Source organism: Lepisma saccharinum, chromosome 19 (genome assembly GCF_977018435.1).
Source record: "Lepisma saccharinum chromosome 19, izLepSacc3.1, whole genome shotgun sequence".
In the NCBI taxonomy this organism is placed as follows: Eukaryota; Metazoa; Arthropoda; class Insecta; order Zygentoma; family Lepismatidae; genus Lepisma; species Lepisma saccharinum.
Genome location: NC_139247.1, coordinates 68,546,333 through 68,564,250, shown reverse-complemented (window position 1 = coordinate 68,564,250; position 17,918 = coordinate 68,546,333). Strand labels below are relative to the sequence as shown.

The window sequence follows — 17,918 nt, the reverse complement described above, 5'->3', positions numbered from 1 at the left end:
TCGAGGTGATAATTAAAACTTTATGACTACCCCTCGTACATGTATGCACATAATATTTACTCACAATTATTCCTTTCATAATAAATAGTTACCAAATTTCATTACACTTTTACAGAATTATATTCGACTTATTAAGATATTTTGTAAGAATATAGATTACCGAGGATGAAGGTGAAGTCAGTAAACAAGGCAGTGTCAGTGCCGCTTGATGTCCACTCCTGTACAATTCCTGTAAAAATGGTTCTCTGTAAGTTTCATAAAGTTTGAATTGAAATATAATGTGGTACGGAGTTGCAGTAAATTCATTGCACAAACAAACTGGTGAAGTCACTAAATTCTTCTTGTAAAGGTGAGCTGCGGCGATAGTGTGATTTAACCTCCAGCGCATTATAGTTGTGAGGGAACTCCGGGAGAGTTGAATCTGTTTAAACCAACGTTCTTTTGGAATTCTTTCTTGTACTATACGCCTTCATGGCGTGGTGCTATGTACAGGGGAGCACTTTACCTTTTTACCTTTTTTTTTATAGAATAGTAGGCCTTACCGCATTACCACAATTTGTCCACAAGCTTTTCCAGTCAGTAAATAGTAATTTTTTAGTGTGTGATTCGAAAACTACGGACGGAAACTTTATTGTTCCGTTCTATTAAAGAATGTCCAGGTGTCCAAATAAAGTTGATATCATATCCCAATCTCGTTAATTTCAGTGTGAGCTTATGTTAACAATGTACCATTCCGTATGACATGACTATGATGCAAACTGTAAAGAATTTAGCACAGAGGCTGGATCGGTTGCAATTATAACTGAATTAAACTTCTTCTCTTGTACTAAAGCAATGCCTGTCGTATTGCGAGAGCTTCTGCAGTGTAGATGGGCAGATACGATGGCAAAGGAAAAAAATTGAATTCTGCAGAATTATCACAGCAAAATGCTGCTCCTGTTTTTCCAGACGTTGTTTTTGAAGCATCTGTATATATGTGGTATTCGCATTGCAATTTTGACTGTATGTAGTCTTGATATATATTATTTGAAATTGTAAAAACACTAAGTTGCTGACCAAGGCAGTTTATTAAGATAAAAACACTTAACAGGTAACGTTTCAACCCTGTATCAGGGTCTTCCTCAGACGAAGAACTTTTTTTCTTTTTTTTAAAAGTTCTTCGTCTGAGGAAGACCCTGATACAGGGTTGAAACGTTACCTGTTAAGTGTTTTTATCTTAATAAACTGCCTTGGTCAGCAACTTAGTGTTTTTAATATGGAAACAAGGCTTAATTATATTACAATTGAAATTGTAGGGATTGTTTTCCTGAAATCTCTACTTGGGTAGGCAGGAAAATGAATCCTCATGGGAGATATCATATTAAAGTAGTTTGTCAAGAAGCATGGTGAATTAGGTAAACGAATAATATTAGCCTGAAATTTATTAATGTCCTTATAAGCATAATATAGTATAGGTAATCTGGATTTATATTTTTCTGTACGTCTGTTGAGCATCAAAGAGTCTAACAATTGAAGTTTTGGTATGATGGGAGATGTCGTGTTGGCAATGTTCTTAAGTAAAAATTTGCTCGCAAGATATTTAACTCTAAGTTTGTATGGTGGATCTCCCACTTCTACGAAAGTTGCTTGTTTTGGAGTTCCTTTCCAAAGGCCATAAATCCTGGATAAACTGCTATATTGGATAGAAGATAGCGTGTTAAAAGCCCAACTAAGATTATCATTGTACATAAAGGAACCATACTGTAGTCTTGAGTTTAGCATCTGTTTATGGACCTGATGTAATAATTTAGGATCAGCGCCCCACTTTGTCTTAACTGTCAACATTTTTACACTTGAGATCCCTTACATTGTGCCAGTTCTACTTGTGACTTCCATTTAAGTTTTTCATCTAATATAAGTCCCAAAAATGTATGACTTTTTTGTTGTTTAATAGTTTTTCCGTTTATATTTATTGATATGCGTGGTTGAGATCTCTTCTTATTAAAAACTACCACCGAAGACTTATCTGGATTTACTTCAATTCCATTGATATCACACTTAAGACATATAATATAATATCAAGGATATTCTGGTATTCAGATTGCACACACATACACATACACACACACACACACACACACAGTGTAAGAGCAGTTGTTCTCGACCCTCGTGAGCTCGTGGAACGGTAAATTCGTCTTTTACAAGTCGAGCCCAGATCCCAACAATTGTACTCGAAATAGATATACTTATATTTTTTTAACTTTACACGTTAATAATATGTATCCTTGAAATTTCATATTAATATATAAATTATTTATTTATTTATTTATTTAAAGACATGACACTACAGGCAAATGCCCATTTACAGTGTCTTGTAATATAACACTGTTTGGTACACAAAATATGCAATCAGAAGAATTCAAAAGTACAATAATATGATAATATGTGTTACAGTAATATAAAAATTAATATAAGATTAAATATGAAAGAGAAGTATAAAGTATTAACCTGACAGTTTGGCTTAGAACTTACACATGATAACCAAGAAAATAACCAAGGAAAAACATATGTACTTCACCTTACATTTAAAAACGATGATATATAGATGTAATGACAGTAATTAGTTAATAACACAAAAGAAAAAGAAAAATAGGATGGACTCTACGCCTGTGCATAAAGATACTGAACTAATAAACAAAGTTAAGTCTGGCTTTGGAAATAAGTTCTGAAAATATTAGTTCCATTATGCCTAGACTTGTTGACAAATATTAAAATTTGAGTAAAATTAGTTACAACGACTGGATGGATCTAATGGAATCTTTTAGTTTTCTCTGGTCAATATCATTATATTAATATGGTAAGTGTTATTTTCATTTGCATGAACCATTTCAGGCACCGAAATATTCCAGTTAATCAGAATACTTCCACTTTAATATTTTTGACAATGAATCTTGCTGCACCAACTAAATTGACTTAAGTGCTAGTCTGTCAAGGAGGTAGACAGTTTCTATTTCCGATCAGCTTAAATTCCCATTGAAATGGAATCGGTTCACATTGCTCTGATTTGGTATATTTTAATTCGCTCTTCTGCTACTTGTGGCCAATTGTGAAGATGACAATGAATAATGATTTGATGAAATTGATGAAGAACACTCACAAAGAACATTCATACACAATCATGGATTCGAACCCGGGAACCCTGACGTCGTAGCGCGCTATGCTAACCACTCCGCCATGAAAGTCGATACTTGTCAGCTGAGAAATGTAGGTTTTCTACTCTGCTCGTTCTCGCCAGAAAAAAAAACTAGGCGTCTTGGCTTAAATTCCAATCGAAACAGAGTCAAAAATTTACAATGCAATAGTCGATAAGAGTAACTTCAAAAATAGGCCTTCCATATGATGTATTACGTACCAATTTTTCAGGTTGCCTTTTCCCACCCCAAGAAGTTCTGGGCATACTACTGTACTACGTATTTCATTTCAGATGCACAGCTTAATTTTAAGTGTATCAGAACAATATGTATTCTTATCAATGAAATTCCTCAGTGAAAAATTTGAATCTCGGTAATGTTGTGTTAAAATAGCAATCATTGTACTTGCGCGACAACCAGACCGAGGTGACACGATGTTCAGAAAACGACACGCAAGCGACAAGAAACATATTCAGCTTGTGTCAGTCCAGTACGAAAGGTTGCCTTTATTTCTGAAGGTTGGTCTCAAAATTAGACGTGTTGCTTGTAGTTTCTTCGTGTCGATTGCCTCTTCGGTCTGAAAGCTTCCTTAAAGTTACTTAAATACAGGCCTCTGTAGAACATCGCCTCAAATTATTAACTTGGCAGTTCAAATAAGTGTCAAAAATAATTTCTTTTCCCGCAACTTTTATTGAACTGAGCAATTTTTAACAAGAGTCTAATTGCTGGTTACATCAAGGCTACATCATCTAATTTGTTCCTCTCTGCAAGCAAGTTTCTTTTCCATTTCCTGCAGCTAGTGTGTGAGCATATTAAGCTTCTTCTGAACTCGAGTTGTCTTTCCTTGATGGCGATGTTCCCTTAGTCGCCCTCGAGAGTCGATGTTCCACGTCTTTCAATTGTTTCCGCAAATCACTTACGTAATAATCTCCCTCTTGTTTCTTTTCTTCTTTAACAGCTGGAGGCCCATCTTCCGTCTTCCCCTCTTCATTCTCCAACTTGTTGACGCATTCCATTAACCCGTCAATCTTTTCTTTCAGTTGGGAAGAATCAATGTTCGGGGTAGTAACATTCTTCGCACCACCTTCATCTTTTGAAATCGTGTTATCCAGCTCAGACCGTAACCTGTATAATGTGTTTCCGAGTCGTGACTTAAACCCAATTATCTCGTTCTCTGTGATGTTCATTTCCTGGACAAGGTTATCGACCGTGTTTTCAAATGCTCTATTTGCCTTCTTAAAAGGTGCCTTTGCCTTTTCAGTCAACTTCGAACCCACTAATTCGTCATGGACTGAATTTTCAATGCTCTTCGCTTCCTTCCTAGAGACTGCCCTTGGTATTGATGGATCAGATTCGCAGGCTTCCATTACCGACGGCAAGGATTTCAGATGCATTGTAGCAGTACCGACTCTTCCTCGTACCTGCTTCGTTGCTTTCTCCGCCACTGTCTTTACAATCTTCCTAACGTCCTTCGTCACAGCTTTCGGTTCCGGCAATTTGCCTTCTTCGATCAATTTCGATGCGATTCTAGATGCGATCTGCTTCTTTATTTTATTTTCTGATTCTTTCAAGATCCCATGGATAGCCTTTGCCTGCGAGTAACCGAATTCCAAAATCTTTGGTAATTCGTCGTCGCTACTTTCGTCGCTTCTTGAGCCAAAGCTTTTCCGGTCGTCGTCGTCAAACCTTGTCTCATCTGTCCAATCAAAGGTTTTTGCTTTCTTCGTCCTTCTCACTCCTTTCTTAACATTATTGTCCTTTGTTCGAATTTCATCCAGTAGTTCGTAAAAAGTAGTGACAGGGTCATATGTTTTCTCTTCTTCCACTGCTTTATTATCCTTGTTGTGTTTTTTCGTTACAGAAGTTGGTGTACTTTTCCCACAACATTGCGAATTACTTGCTTCGGCATTTCCTTCACTTGCAGTATTACCAGTTTTGTCCCCTTTAGTTCCAATGCCGTTTTCTGATTCGTAATTTGGAGAACAACCCTCAACAGGGTTTTCCTTTTGTACGTCTTGGGGCACTTCGATTCTTGTATCTACTTTTATGCTATCTACTGTTCCTGAAGATGTTAGACCAATTTCCTTTTCACTTACTATAGAATTCGACTCATCTTTCCTGCCTGTAACAGTTTCACTTTTTTCAGCAGGATATGACATCTCTATACTTGCGTCGCTCTTATTGCTCTGGTTTTCATAATCACCTTTTGAAATGTCATCTTTAGCCATATTATTTACGTTCTCTTCATAGATTATGTTATTTGAAGGTCTGAATGGCGTTGATGATGCCTGCTTAACAAATAAGTCTTGATGCTCTTTTTCGTAATTCGTCGTTCCAATTGTAGATTTCCTCATTACTGGTGCACTCGGTGATCGCATACGCTTTGAGTTCAATTTCTGTTTTCTCTCCGCTTCAGGTAACTCTTGTTGTGTTCTTCGACTACTGTCCAGATGATCATCGGCAATCGCTTCTTCTTCGATGGATAACCCTTCAGATTCAATTTCTTTTCCTTCTGCTTTGACCTTCTGAATTATCGTATCTTCCTTTTTCCTATGAACTTGGACCTCGATTCCATTTGCATCTGGAGTGTTTCTATCCCAACCTGGTGTTACATGCAACACTATTTCATAGCTAGAAAGCTTAGGAGGTAGGCTACGTTCGTCTTTAGTATTCAGCTTCCTATCTAAATCTAGAGTGCCACACCCTACCGGGTCCCTAACTCCATCGCGCGATGCATTATTCCCTGATATCTTAACTATAATTTTATTTCTCGCCTTTTCCTCATACTTACTTTGCACAATATGATTCGTGGGCATAGAAATGCCACTAGCATTTGCGGACTGAAATACTTCTTCGGAACTAATTTCTTCTTCAGCGCTTTGGTATTCTTGTGACTGTACACTTTGTGCCCTATAATTTGAACAAATAAGCTTTTCATCTGAATCTTGCGGTATATATGATGTATTTTCCTTTCCCGTCGTACTGTTCTTGATTACAATGGATTCATTTTCTCTGTTCACGACCGGGTCTCCTGAATTTATATCGCCTGAAACACCCATTCTTTCAGTGTTGTTACTGTTAAAGGAAGTTACAACAGGATTCATCGCGTGAATTTTAACTTCCTCTACACCAATTCGCTTGTCTTGTAAAACTTGGACGTAATTTGTTTTCTCCTCATGCGACGTTTTCACTGATTCTGTGTTCTTGTCACAAGTTGCATCACCATTCAGGACACCTATGCAACTGGTAAATTGGTTTGCTTTATAAATATTACCTTCTCGTTTTAATCCAGGATCACTACACTTTCCTGCTTTGTTATCAACAATAGTTTTGTTCCCCTTTTCACAAGAAACACTTTCCTCAGAAAAGCGCTTTCGGATTGTCTTAACATTGTCAATCTGAAGTGCTTCGCCTGTTTCATGGTATTCTTCGTCTACGTGAGTACTGCCTACCATTCTCCGTTCAACTGTTGCGCTAATTGTAGATTTATTAGGCTTGGATTCACTGGAAGGCTTATTACCACAATCTAACTTTTGATTCTCTACTATTTTCTTGTCCTTTTCCTTAACTTCTGCTTCAACGGTGTTGCCTGGAATAGAAATTTTGTCATCAGACTCCAAGGCATATTTCAGCTGTGACTTTTTCTCTGTGCTTTTCTTCACTCTAGCTTCCTTCATTTGTGCAGAAACGGACGATGTAGAAGAGATTTTGGGATCATCATTACCGACACTTTTATCATGATTTGTGCTGTATTTCCCCCTTTCACCTAGTTCATTTGACGGTATTTTAACACTCATAACATCTTTATTATTCTCATTCTTGGATTTCTTCGCGTTATTTTCTTTTTCAAGTGCTTCCAGATATAAGATATGTCTGTTGTCTGTAGGAGCAGCCATATCGTAATTTCCGGTAGAAATGTTAACTTTCTCCATTACATCACTCTCCACTTTAAGCTGTGCATATACATTTTCCTGATCTTCCTCTGGAATTTCAAGTTGTGACTTCACAGTAAATTGTTTTGAACTTGCGCTCAGAGATGTCAATGCTGACCCCAAAGGAATTTCCATGGCAGAGACAAATGTGTCTACGCTATCATCATCACTATACATATCAGAACAATAATTTTCATCTTCCTCGTTTACCTTAATGAAATTTGGTTTCAGCTGCAAGTAAAAGGCGCCATCCTCTCCTTGCAAAATAACAGGAGTGCTTCCGGTTTCCAACTTCGCTACTGTAATTGCGTTTACGCTGCTGTTCTCCTTCAAAATCAACCCCTGTGTTTCTTTCTGCAAATTTATATTAATGTTTCTTGCTCCTGCTTGAGCAATGGTTTTACTTATTGTTAGAGAAGATCTAAGATGGTGTATTTTTAATTTGCTGTGCTGTGTAGATTTTTCTTCATCTTCGCTCGCTGATTCGCATATGAAACATGAATGATCCTGTGTTGTAGGGCCTGCATCTGGTTTACTGTTGGGCGAAGTGTCTACGGGAATTGACTTTTGTTCTGCTTTAGGTATATTATTTGTAGCTTCTGTTGGGACCAGTTCATGTGGTTGTTGGGCTTCTACGCATTTCTCTTTCTCCTGATTATTATTCACAGGTTTGTCTAAAGCTCTGTGAACATTGATGATGTTAACAGGTTGAGGCATTACGGTATCTTGAATGTGTTGTACTTTGCTGCAGTTGCCTTCCATTGTACTTTCTTCCTTTACTTCAACAACAGGAGCTTTTCCATCTGTTCGATTTGCTTTAGGACATAACTTGCTATTCTTTTCCCCAGCTGTGCTTCTTTCCTTAGATCTACTCTTAGTCTTAACACTCGTACTTTCTTGAACAGGTTTCGTGTTCTTTACTTGTGTTCTTGTGGGACTTGGTTCCTGGTGTTTTGGTGCAGACTTCCCAATGTCTTTCTGCTTGTTTCCAGGAATTGCACTCTCTCTCTGTTCAGCAGAATTTGAGATGTTAGTTTTATTTTCGGTTTTGGATGACTCGCAAACTTCACTCTTAAAATTTACATCCTGCCTTTCCAATTTTACATGCGTAGCTGGAGGTGAGTCATCAGGTACGGTTAATGACGTCACATTTTGTAGCATTTGAGCGAGGTGTGTCTTTAAGTTTTTCTCCTGTAGGGCTATTTCTTCTGAAACTTCAGTCAGTTTCTTATCCACTTTGTCAGGCGTTGTCTGGTTCAGAGGACCAAGAATGCTCATCATGTTAGCTAAGCAGCCTCTCCAAGTGTTCTTAGCTGGTACTTCTTCAGTTGCTACTTTAGGTTCTGCTCCATGTTCTTGACTAGCTTCTTCCGTCCACACGTGTTTGATTACCTCACACTTTTCTTCTTCCCGTGCAATCTTGGCCTTTTCTTCTGCGGATTTTCCAGTTGGGATGCTTCTGCGATTGGAAGTGCTCTTGGAGACCATTGGCGCATGAGAACGACGGATACTGCTTGGGTGTATTGGAGTGGACGTAACACGTCCGTGTCTCCTCGTAAGATCTCTGTACAGGAAATGTAGTTCGTTATTTATTAATACATAGAAATATTTAAAACGTTAATTTGTGTACAATATTTTTAAATCGAAGTGTTGTCACACAGGAATGATGTCCATTATAAAATGGTTTACTGAAATTGAGATTTTTACGTGGGAAAACAACGATGTAATATACATATGTCTACAATATATCTACAGGATGTCTACAATTTCATAACAACAAAATTCATTGATTTTTTTTAGGCTTTGCAGACCAAAACCAAAATTTTCCACTCTGATGTCGTTGGAACAATTCACGTACTTAAACATGCATGTAAGAAGACAACTATATTTTAGCTAACATCATACTTAGAATACCACTTAACAAACATTTTAGAATATTCACTTGTCATGTAAAAGTAATAAAGAAAAGGGTGACTAAATAGAAATTGACTGCAGATATTGACTTACTTTTAACAAAGAATTCTATTTTTGTAAAAATCATAACAGTTATACAATAAACAATACATAATTACAGCAAAATTTAGTCTTAATATCTATATAAATCCCAATAATTACCAACACAAAATTGGCTACAATAAATTGGTAAATTCCAATAGCCACTTACTGTATTATATTTCTACATGAAAATTCAGTGTGTCCGTAAAATAATGGTGGGGTTTTAAACAGTCATAGTTTTGGAACAAAGCATGGTAGAAAGATGAACGATACGTCAAAGCAAAGAGAAACTCTCCAAGTTTATGTATGCGAAAGCTTACGCGCTGACACCTACAGACGCGAGGGGTAACGCGTGCGCATTGTGTTTCAAGGACACGCAAGCTGCACGAGCTCGTTAGTCATCCTCGCTGCTGAGTCATCATTTTTTCAACAAGTTTATTTTCAGTGATGAAGCAACGTTTCATGTTCATGGATGGGTACATCGGGATAATGTGGCATAATTTGCTTGCATATGGGGTAGTGAACCTCCACATGCCGTTATGGAACATGAGCGTGACAGTGAAAAAATGAATGTGTGGTGCGCTATTGCTTCTTTGCTGAACAAACAATAACGGGGACCACCTTCCTGGATGTGTTACAAGGGTATGCAGTGCCCAAAATACCGGAAAATTCCATTTTCCTGTTAGATGGTGCTCCTCCACATTTTTCCACAATCGTGCGGGATTTTCTTAACGAAACATTTCCTAAGCGATGAGTCAGACGAGGAGGGTGGATTGCCTGGCCCCCACGGTCTCCAGACCTTACACCCATGGATTTCTATTTGTGGGGTTATGTCACAACACAAGTGTTTTCCTGTCAAGTTCGAAATCTGGACCATTTAAAAGCAAGGATTACTGAAGCTGTTTCGTCTATCACGCCGGATGTGTATGGGAAGAGACTGAATATCGTCTTACGTCTGCAGGGCAACTACGGGTTCACACATCGAAGTCTAATCAACAGGTAAGAAACTTGCAGAGTTTATCTTTGCTTTGACGTATCGTTCATCTCTCTACCATGCTTTGTTCCAAAACTATGACTGTTTAAAACCCTACCATTATTTTACGGACACTCTGTAGTTCAAAACATTACCTTTTGCTAGAGTATTTATGTACTATTTCTAATATAACTACCAGTAACGTATCAAATTGAAGTATAGTTTGTCCACAGCAAATTTAGAACTTCATTCTTGTCCTCATTTTTGTTTCTTCCCGAATTCGATCAACCGTTATGTCCAATGCACAAAGATTGCAATACTTTTGTTATAAATAGTTTGTCTTGCTTGAGATGTTTGCTACAAGACCAGTTATTTATAAATTCATATTAATTTTATTAATAATACTGATATTTACTTACAAATTTGAACCCGATCCTCTGTGTTGCGCAAGGATCTCCTTCAACCGCCTGTTGTACTTGTCTTGCAGAATCGGCTCGTATTCGTTTACGATAGCTCGAACGTAGCTACAATAAAAAGATATGGGTATTGGCAGTTTTAGGGAAATCAAAGGCTAGAAATTTGTTATATTACAACTCGCATGGCCAAGCCACAAATAACAGGTAAGAAGTAAGATTTTATTTATCGTTCGTTTGTTTGTTTGAGTTTGTTTTTAAGCCCACGTATGCACAGAAAGACTAATCGGAACTATAACTACATCTTAAAGTGCGATCCGAACAAGTGTGTGCCTCCACCGGGTATCGAACCAGGACCTATTGATTACAAGCATTGACTTTACCACTACGCCATCGGGGTGGCCTCGTTCCAATACGGCAAAATCATCCACACATTTTTCGTACTTATCATCGCGTCCAAGATATACACGTCTAATAATACGGCGTGAAAAATAAAAATGGAAGTACTACTACAAAAAGAACTTCATCAATGAACAGATTAATGTGAATGGTCACATAGAATATATTTATGGATAAATTTACACAGTTAACACAAGTAGACAGTATGTTAAAAATGCAAAACATAAATTCACACCAAGTAATCGGAACTTACTTACTTGTAACGCAGTTACTAGCAACATTTACTTACTACTACTGTCGGATTATAAATTATAAATACTCGAGTTTGAACTCCAATTAAAAATTAATCAGTAAACCTACATGAAAACGAGTTTAATTAAAATTTAGCTTACTCAGTTCTGCGTTAATCTATGCTAACCAATTTTTCTTTGGCAGTGTCTGCTGCCAAGTTCTTTTTCTGTTGGAACCTCAAAAAAGATGCGCGTGGCAGCAGACTCGGTCTGTGTCTTAACGTGATTTAATCATGCTATGTATGCAATTACGTCTGTAACACATACTGTGAAGTTTTAGCGATTACTTACACAAAAATGTTTTTAAGATTAGGTCCCTTAGCATTCATATAATAATAAACCTAAATGCTCTCGTAGTTAGGTTCTGTTAGCATTAAAATAATATCACTAAATGCTTTCTAAAGAAAAAGGTTCTAAATTACTTGTACATTCATTCCCACTAATCACAAACTTGCATTCATCTGTTCTTAAGATTTGCAACATCCTCTTAGCAGACGAATTACGTGGCAGGAGCAAATTTGACGCTTATTCTTACTGCTGACACGAGCGTGGCAGCAGACTCGGCCATTTTCTTTTCATCGTGAGAACAAAAAAGTGCCGTGTTTTGTTTGTGTTTTTAGTTTTCCGAACTATCGCTCTTTTTGAAATTCTATAAATAACAAAACGGGTGGTTCAATGGTTATGAAATTTTAGTACGGTGCAGACAGAGATGTTTTAAACACAATTCTCAATTTAAGATTTTTAAAATGTGTCAAAACAAATCGTTCTTATAAATCTTGCGAAACAACTTTTTCTTAGTATTGGGTATTCCTGCAAGTACAATATTATAGTTTTGTTTTGAAGATCTTTGCATCTGTTTTTAAAATCCAGTATCATTATTAAATCACATTCCGGAACCGATTATATAAAGATTGTTATTCAACAGAGTGAAGATGTACAGTCACGAACACTTCTGGCTTGTAATGATCCCATTGAAAGTCAATGGGGTTGTTACAATCCAGAAGTGTTCGTGACTGTACATGGTTATACCGTCAAAACTGCAAGCTGTCATTGTGAGTCAGTGCGTACGGTGTTTGCAACGTTCCACGTACATATTTTCTCCGTTGAATGAGCGAGTCCACTTCGTTTACATGTTCGTGCCTTTCTAATATAATAGGACGTTCTCTGATGAACGCAAGAAAGTAAATAAATAAGTGAAAAATTATAGTTATTGATAATAAATTGAATAGTTTCAAATACTCACTTGTATCTTGGAGCCGACAACATGGTGAGGTATTCCTTGTGGCTCAGCGTTTTCCTCAGCCCCATCGGGGTGAAGGGTTTCGTGTCTCCAGCACTCGAAGACTCCCACAGTTCCCCAGGAGTCCCAGCGCCACATCGCAGTCCGTGCAGGGAAACTTGCCTCGAGGTGCTGGGCTTCACGGAGTCCGACTCCACGCTGTCCTGCGATACATCATCTGTCGGCCCCAACTCTCTGACGTCGCAGTCTGGGAGGAGCGTGGGATCTGTCTGTGTGGCCGTCTCCTCTCCCGATTGCAGGTTTCTCTGCAGTATGTTGCGGATCCGGTCCATGTTCCCTCGCCGTTAATCGAATGTGAATACGGTTGCATGCCGACGTGAAGCTGAAAGACGAAATTGGAACTATTGGTACGGCCAGCGTCATTCCCGACCTCCAATTGCATGAGAGCGCGGGAAAATTGCGAGAACATGGTAGTCTGATTGGTTGTTTCTAGCACCTGGTGTTATTTCCGCCTCCCGTGGCACAAGAGCGCGGGAAGATTTTAAAAACATGCTCGTCTGATTGGCCGTTCCGAGCGTGTGCCGTGACGCGTAGCGTAGTGCCAATCATGTCGCCTACTTCCCCCAGTGACGCAACAGTCTAGGCGAAAGGGAGAAATACAACGGCTCTGATATAATTTTTGGTCTTGTTGTAGGATGAGGCAAAATTATTGCCATATTTCATTTGTTTATAATTTTGAGATAAGTAAAAGATTTTGGTATTATGTAAAATGCTATATTTATTTAGTGTTTACATTTTTGTTGGCCAGCTTGAAGAATTATATCAACTAAGGGAGATTTCAGACTGAAGCGGCACGGAGCCTCAAACCGAAGTGACAAGCGACACGGGCAACTACAATCTGTAAACAACATTGACTGCACATGCGTGACGACCAGACCAATGCAACACAGTGCAGAGTGTCGAGAAAATTCCCCATTACATGCGAAACGTGCGCCTTGTGTCGCTTCGGTTCGAAAAGTTTCATTCATTTCTGAAGATTCATTTCCAAGATGCAGGTATCGCTTGTCGCTTCGGACTGAAGCTCCCAAAATGTCCACTATCAGGAGCTCTGCATATATAAAAAGAATATGTTTTTCCCCATCAATGATGGGCATGTTGGTGACGCTGTCGCGCGGTAATCAAAGTATGCCGGATTGGACCCCCAGCAGAGTGACATTACATAGTGGCTCGAATCTGACTTTAAAATGTAGGCCCAGTCTTAAAACAGTCTTTGGTGTTGGAAACGTAAATGGAAGGGCAACTTAACGATTTGTTGAAATTGAAGTAGGTGAGGGCTTCTTTAGTTATTATTGAAATTAAGAAACATTTCAAAACGGTTTGTAAGATTTGATTTAAATAAGCTCTTATGCTCTGGTAATGTATTCGAGATTGTAGAGTGGGATGCATAAATATTACTGAGCAAATTCTTCTTCGCCATGTTCAATCTGTTTGTTTTACCCAATGAGAGATTGAAGAATTGACACAAAGCTCCAAAGAAGCTACTGACAACCTCTTCACCTGCAGACGTAAAGAACCATGAAAATATCCGGGATTCCAACCAGGAACAGCTTGGGCAAGTCGAGAGGTTCCGCCACTACAGGAATGTTCTTTGATTGATTGATTGACTTGCTTTATTTTACTTCGCCTCTTGTGCCACTTCTGGCTAATTTGCGAAGATGGGGATTAGTAATGATGTGATGAAATTGATGAATGGACACACACAAACATCCATCCCAGGCCGGAATTCAAACCCGGGACTCCTGGCGTCGCATCGCGATGTGCTAACCACTCCGCCACGGGGACCGGGGAATGTTCTTTGAAAATCGTAGCAATGAGTCAGCTGCTAGAAATGCATTTAATTGGAAATCAAAGCATGGATGTAACATTAAATACACTCACTTTGCAGTGCGTAAGTTATTAGCGTTTCTTTCTTCAATAATGTTTTTGTTATAGGCGTCAATCAGTGTCGGCGATTAAGGGGCGTGGGGGGCAGTTACCCCACACTATGCTAAACATATTCTACCAAAGGAAGGTATGGTATCCTGCCCCCCCCCAGTTTTTTAACTCAATCGCCGCCACTGGTGTTATCGTCGTAAATTTCTATAAGGTTAAAAACCAAAACAGACGTTATCGCAAACACCAATCACAACACAGAAGCTCATTGGTAGTTCTCAGAGTGTACTGCGAGTATGCTTAAAAAGAACACTATACCCTGTCCCGGGTATATTTGGAGTAAGCCAACGAAAACAAGGTTCTGCGCAAGTAGTGACGCGAGACGGCTCCACCAATGAATACGCGAGAGGGAACGGTATTGCGTGAAGGGGGAAAGCGACTCCAGTTACCAGCCTTCGAGCTGCGTGTACTACTTCGCTCTGCCCACTCGATTTCCCCATTTCTCTGCCGCTGTGCGCGGCCTTTCTCCAGAGATATCCGGGGAAGGGTACACTAGAGCGTAACAATTCCATAATAAACGCAACGTACAGAATGTAAAATCCACCCTGACAGTAAGATTAGCGGTTTCTCTCGGATCCACGAAGAGAAGGCGGCGTGGGTCCATGAAGGAGCTTATGGATTCATTACACTAAAAATTTAATCTTCATATTTCTTGCTCTAAAAGGCGTGCACAGTATCCACGACAATGGAAATATCAGCTGAAAATTTTCAAAGTTAAATAATAATACGATTCATTATTGCATTGTTACCTGAGCTATTGTTAATATTTTTTTTAAAACGGATACTGCAGTTTAGAAACGTACATTTGCATAGTTGTGTATGCACAATCTTTTTATAATGAAGAGTAATGTCGAAGAATGGCGTAACTCAGATATCATCGTTTAGAAATAACCAAAGAAAAATTATCTATTCACTGTACCTCTTGCTGGAATATTACAATATTCATGTACTGTAAGCAAGTATACATGAATATTGTGATATTTCTACAAGAGATGCAGGGCGCAGATAGTTGATTACCTAAAAACTATGTTTTCTATGTTACGCCCTTTTACAGGTATCCCTTCAATAATATTAATACTGTACATGTTTTGTGAAGGTCTGGAACTAACACATTAGATTTTTACGCACGTTACTATTTTGATATAATTTGTTGTAATAAAACTATTTTTCTCTAGAGAATGAACTGAAAATGAATTAGCCATGTTATATTATAAGAGTTTATTTAGAGAACCTCTTCAATTTACATTGCCAGTAATTCTCCATCGAAATGATTCCTTAAATGAATTACTTTAGAAATTAACATAATAATTTTATCTTATTTGTGTAATCACAGCTAAACTATATGGCTACTTCTCAGAGTAGAACAAGAGCCTGAAGAAAGATCACTTTAAAAAACAGAGGAAAATGGAATTTAGAAAATAATATTTCGAACTGTAATATTTCTGAAGTAGTAAATAAATAAATTTCAATATTCAAACTCAAGTTGGGGCCTCCTCGATGGCGCAGTGGTAGCATCGTCTCATTTAATAAAATGATCCTGGGTTCGATATCTCGGTGGAGGCACATAGTGTTTCGGATCGCACTCTAAGCTGTAGTCCAGTCCCGATTAGCGTGTATATACTAGACTCAAAACTAGTGCAACACGCCTACTGAAAACTCGGTACATTATTAAAAATCTCTGCATTGATGTGCATATTTACATTCATACCTCTTCTTTATATTTGAAATAAGCTGGTTATGAACTATTACTATTTTTGTAAAAGAGACAGTTATATCAATAACTGATATTCTGCAAGAAGTTTTCCTTAACGAACTTCAAGATATCATTACGATAATGTTCATTGCTGCAAAGATTCTAAAATCTGTACTTTTCTTAATTTTGAATTGACAAAATATTAATATTTTTATTGAAATTAAGATTTTTTGACTCAGTATATTTACAATAGTTTATACTTAACATAAGTCATTGTTATTTTTTGCTAGTAACGTGAAGAAAAGTAGAATTACAAGCAAAATACGGTCTTGAATACCAATCTCTATTTTCACCTGATATTATTGTTAGACACAATTGGTTCATTTAATAATTTTGTAACACATGTCTTTGGAAATGTAAATTATTCAGTCATCATTTCAGACACTTATGGTTATATTTTTCAGTTTATATAAGATCCAAAGGTACTAAATCACTAATCAATTATGGATAATTAAGTTTATATAGCTACAACCAAAGAAATAAAGCGGCTCAAGACTTTTTATTTATAGTAGAGGGCTTGTCAATTATGTTTGTTTATGTGTTCATGATGAATATACTTTTACTGACTTGACAACTACCATTTTACGTACACCATTAGCAATTCGAAGAGAAATACAAAGAGACTACACATAAGGCAAACAGAAGCAAAACAAATTAACCGAGCAGATTTGGCAACCCAAGCCCAATGCTCTCATCCTCCTACTTGGAAATATAATATGATCTTCTCAGATTTTTCATGTCTATCATTGATTCCCACTTCCAGATTCGGTGCAAACCTGTTTCAAAGCATGTGGCAATAACACGTTCAAAACCTTCAGTAAACGGGGAATTTCTTCTCATGAAGAAAGCCTGTGGTACTGACCTCATGACGTGAAATCGAGGATTTCCTTATGCGTCCATTAAGTTGCACACAATCCCCAACAAGTCTGCATGAGTAATCGTAAGAAATACAGCCATATTCTTCTTCTTCGTGATGTATTTGCAGTTCATGAAATTGAACTGAGGTTTTCCCCATCTGGCATATAAACCATTGGAGCTCTTCTCTTCATAACCACTCAGCTCTTGCTTCCAGTGGTATGTGCCTGTTATGGGCAGTCCAGGCCCAAGAAGGTCTTCCATGGTGTCAATAAGAGAATAAATTTTGGGGTGAGTCGTGAAGCTGAAGAGAAAACTTTGACATCCCGTGTTGAGCACCAATCAACAGAATGCCCACAAAGAAAATACAAACTTCATAAGAAATATCCCTGGCATTTGTGGTGCAGAAATTCCAGCAGAATTGACAGGTTGTAAAAAAGGGATGCCTGCCTGAAGTGAAATCAAACTGCTTTCATGAACAAAATGTGGTATGTATGTAATTAAGAGTAATACCAGGATGTAGCATATTATGATTAGGATCCAAGAAAGATATTTGTATGGAAACAGTATGTTCATTCATAACGGATATAGATCTGGAAGTGGAACTATAAATTCACTATCGATAAAATGCCTTGTCAAAATTTGATCGAAGAAGTAGTACAGCGTGATGTTAATATCTGAAAACTTGATCGTGCCTTCAATTGTACCGTCACGAATTTCCCTCTGATCTCCTCTGGCTTTGCCATTCTCATCTATGTACCCTATTTGCTGGGCAATATTTCTAATGTTGCCTGTCTTCAGTGTGAAGTTTGATTTTTCTGAAAATGTTGTCAGCAAACCTCCATATTCGCCTGTGAAAATCAGCCTTTCGCCAGAAAAGGTCTTAGCGTATACTTATCCAGGACC

The 17,918-nt window shown here is 38.0% G+C and overlaps 1 protein-coding gene across 1 annotated transcript; it reads right to left on the bottom strand.

The window, feature by feature from the left end:
- Positions 1 to 3,854: 3,854 nt before the first annotated feature.
- On the bottom strand, positions 3,855 to 15,080 carry LOC146002915 (uncharacterized). Its single transcript, XM_083141016.1, has 4 exons — positions 14,933 to 15,080; positions 12,416 to 12,794; positions 10,490 to 10,594; positions 3,855 to 8,666 (listed from the first exon to the last, which is right to left on the bottom strand). The coding sequence occupies exons 2-4, from the start codon at positions 12,742 to 12,744 to the stop codon at positions 3,983 to 3,985; spliced, it is 5,118 nt and encodes a 1,705-aa protein (XP_082997142.1). The 5' UTR covers positions 12,745 to 12,794; positions 14,933 to 15,080; the 3' UTR covers positions 3,855 to 3,982.
- Positions 15,081 to 17,918: the final 2,838 nt, after the last annotated feature.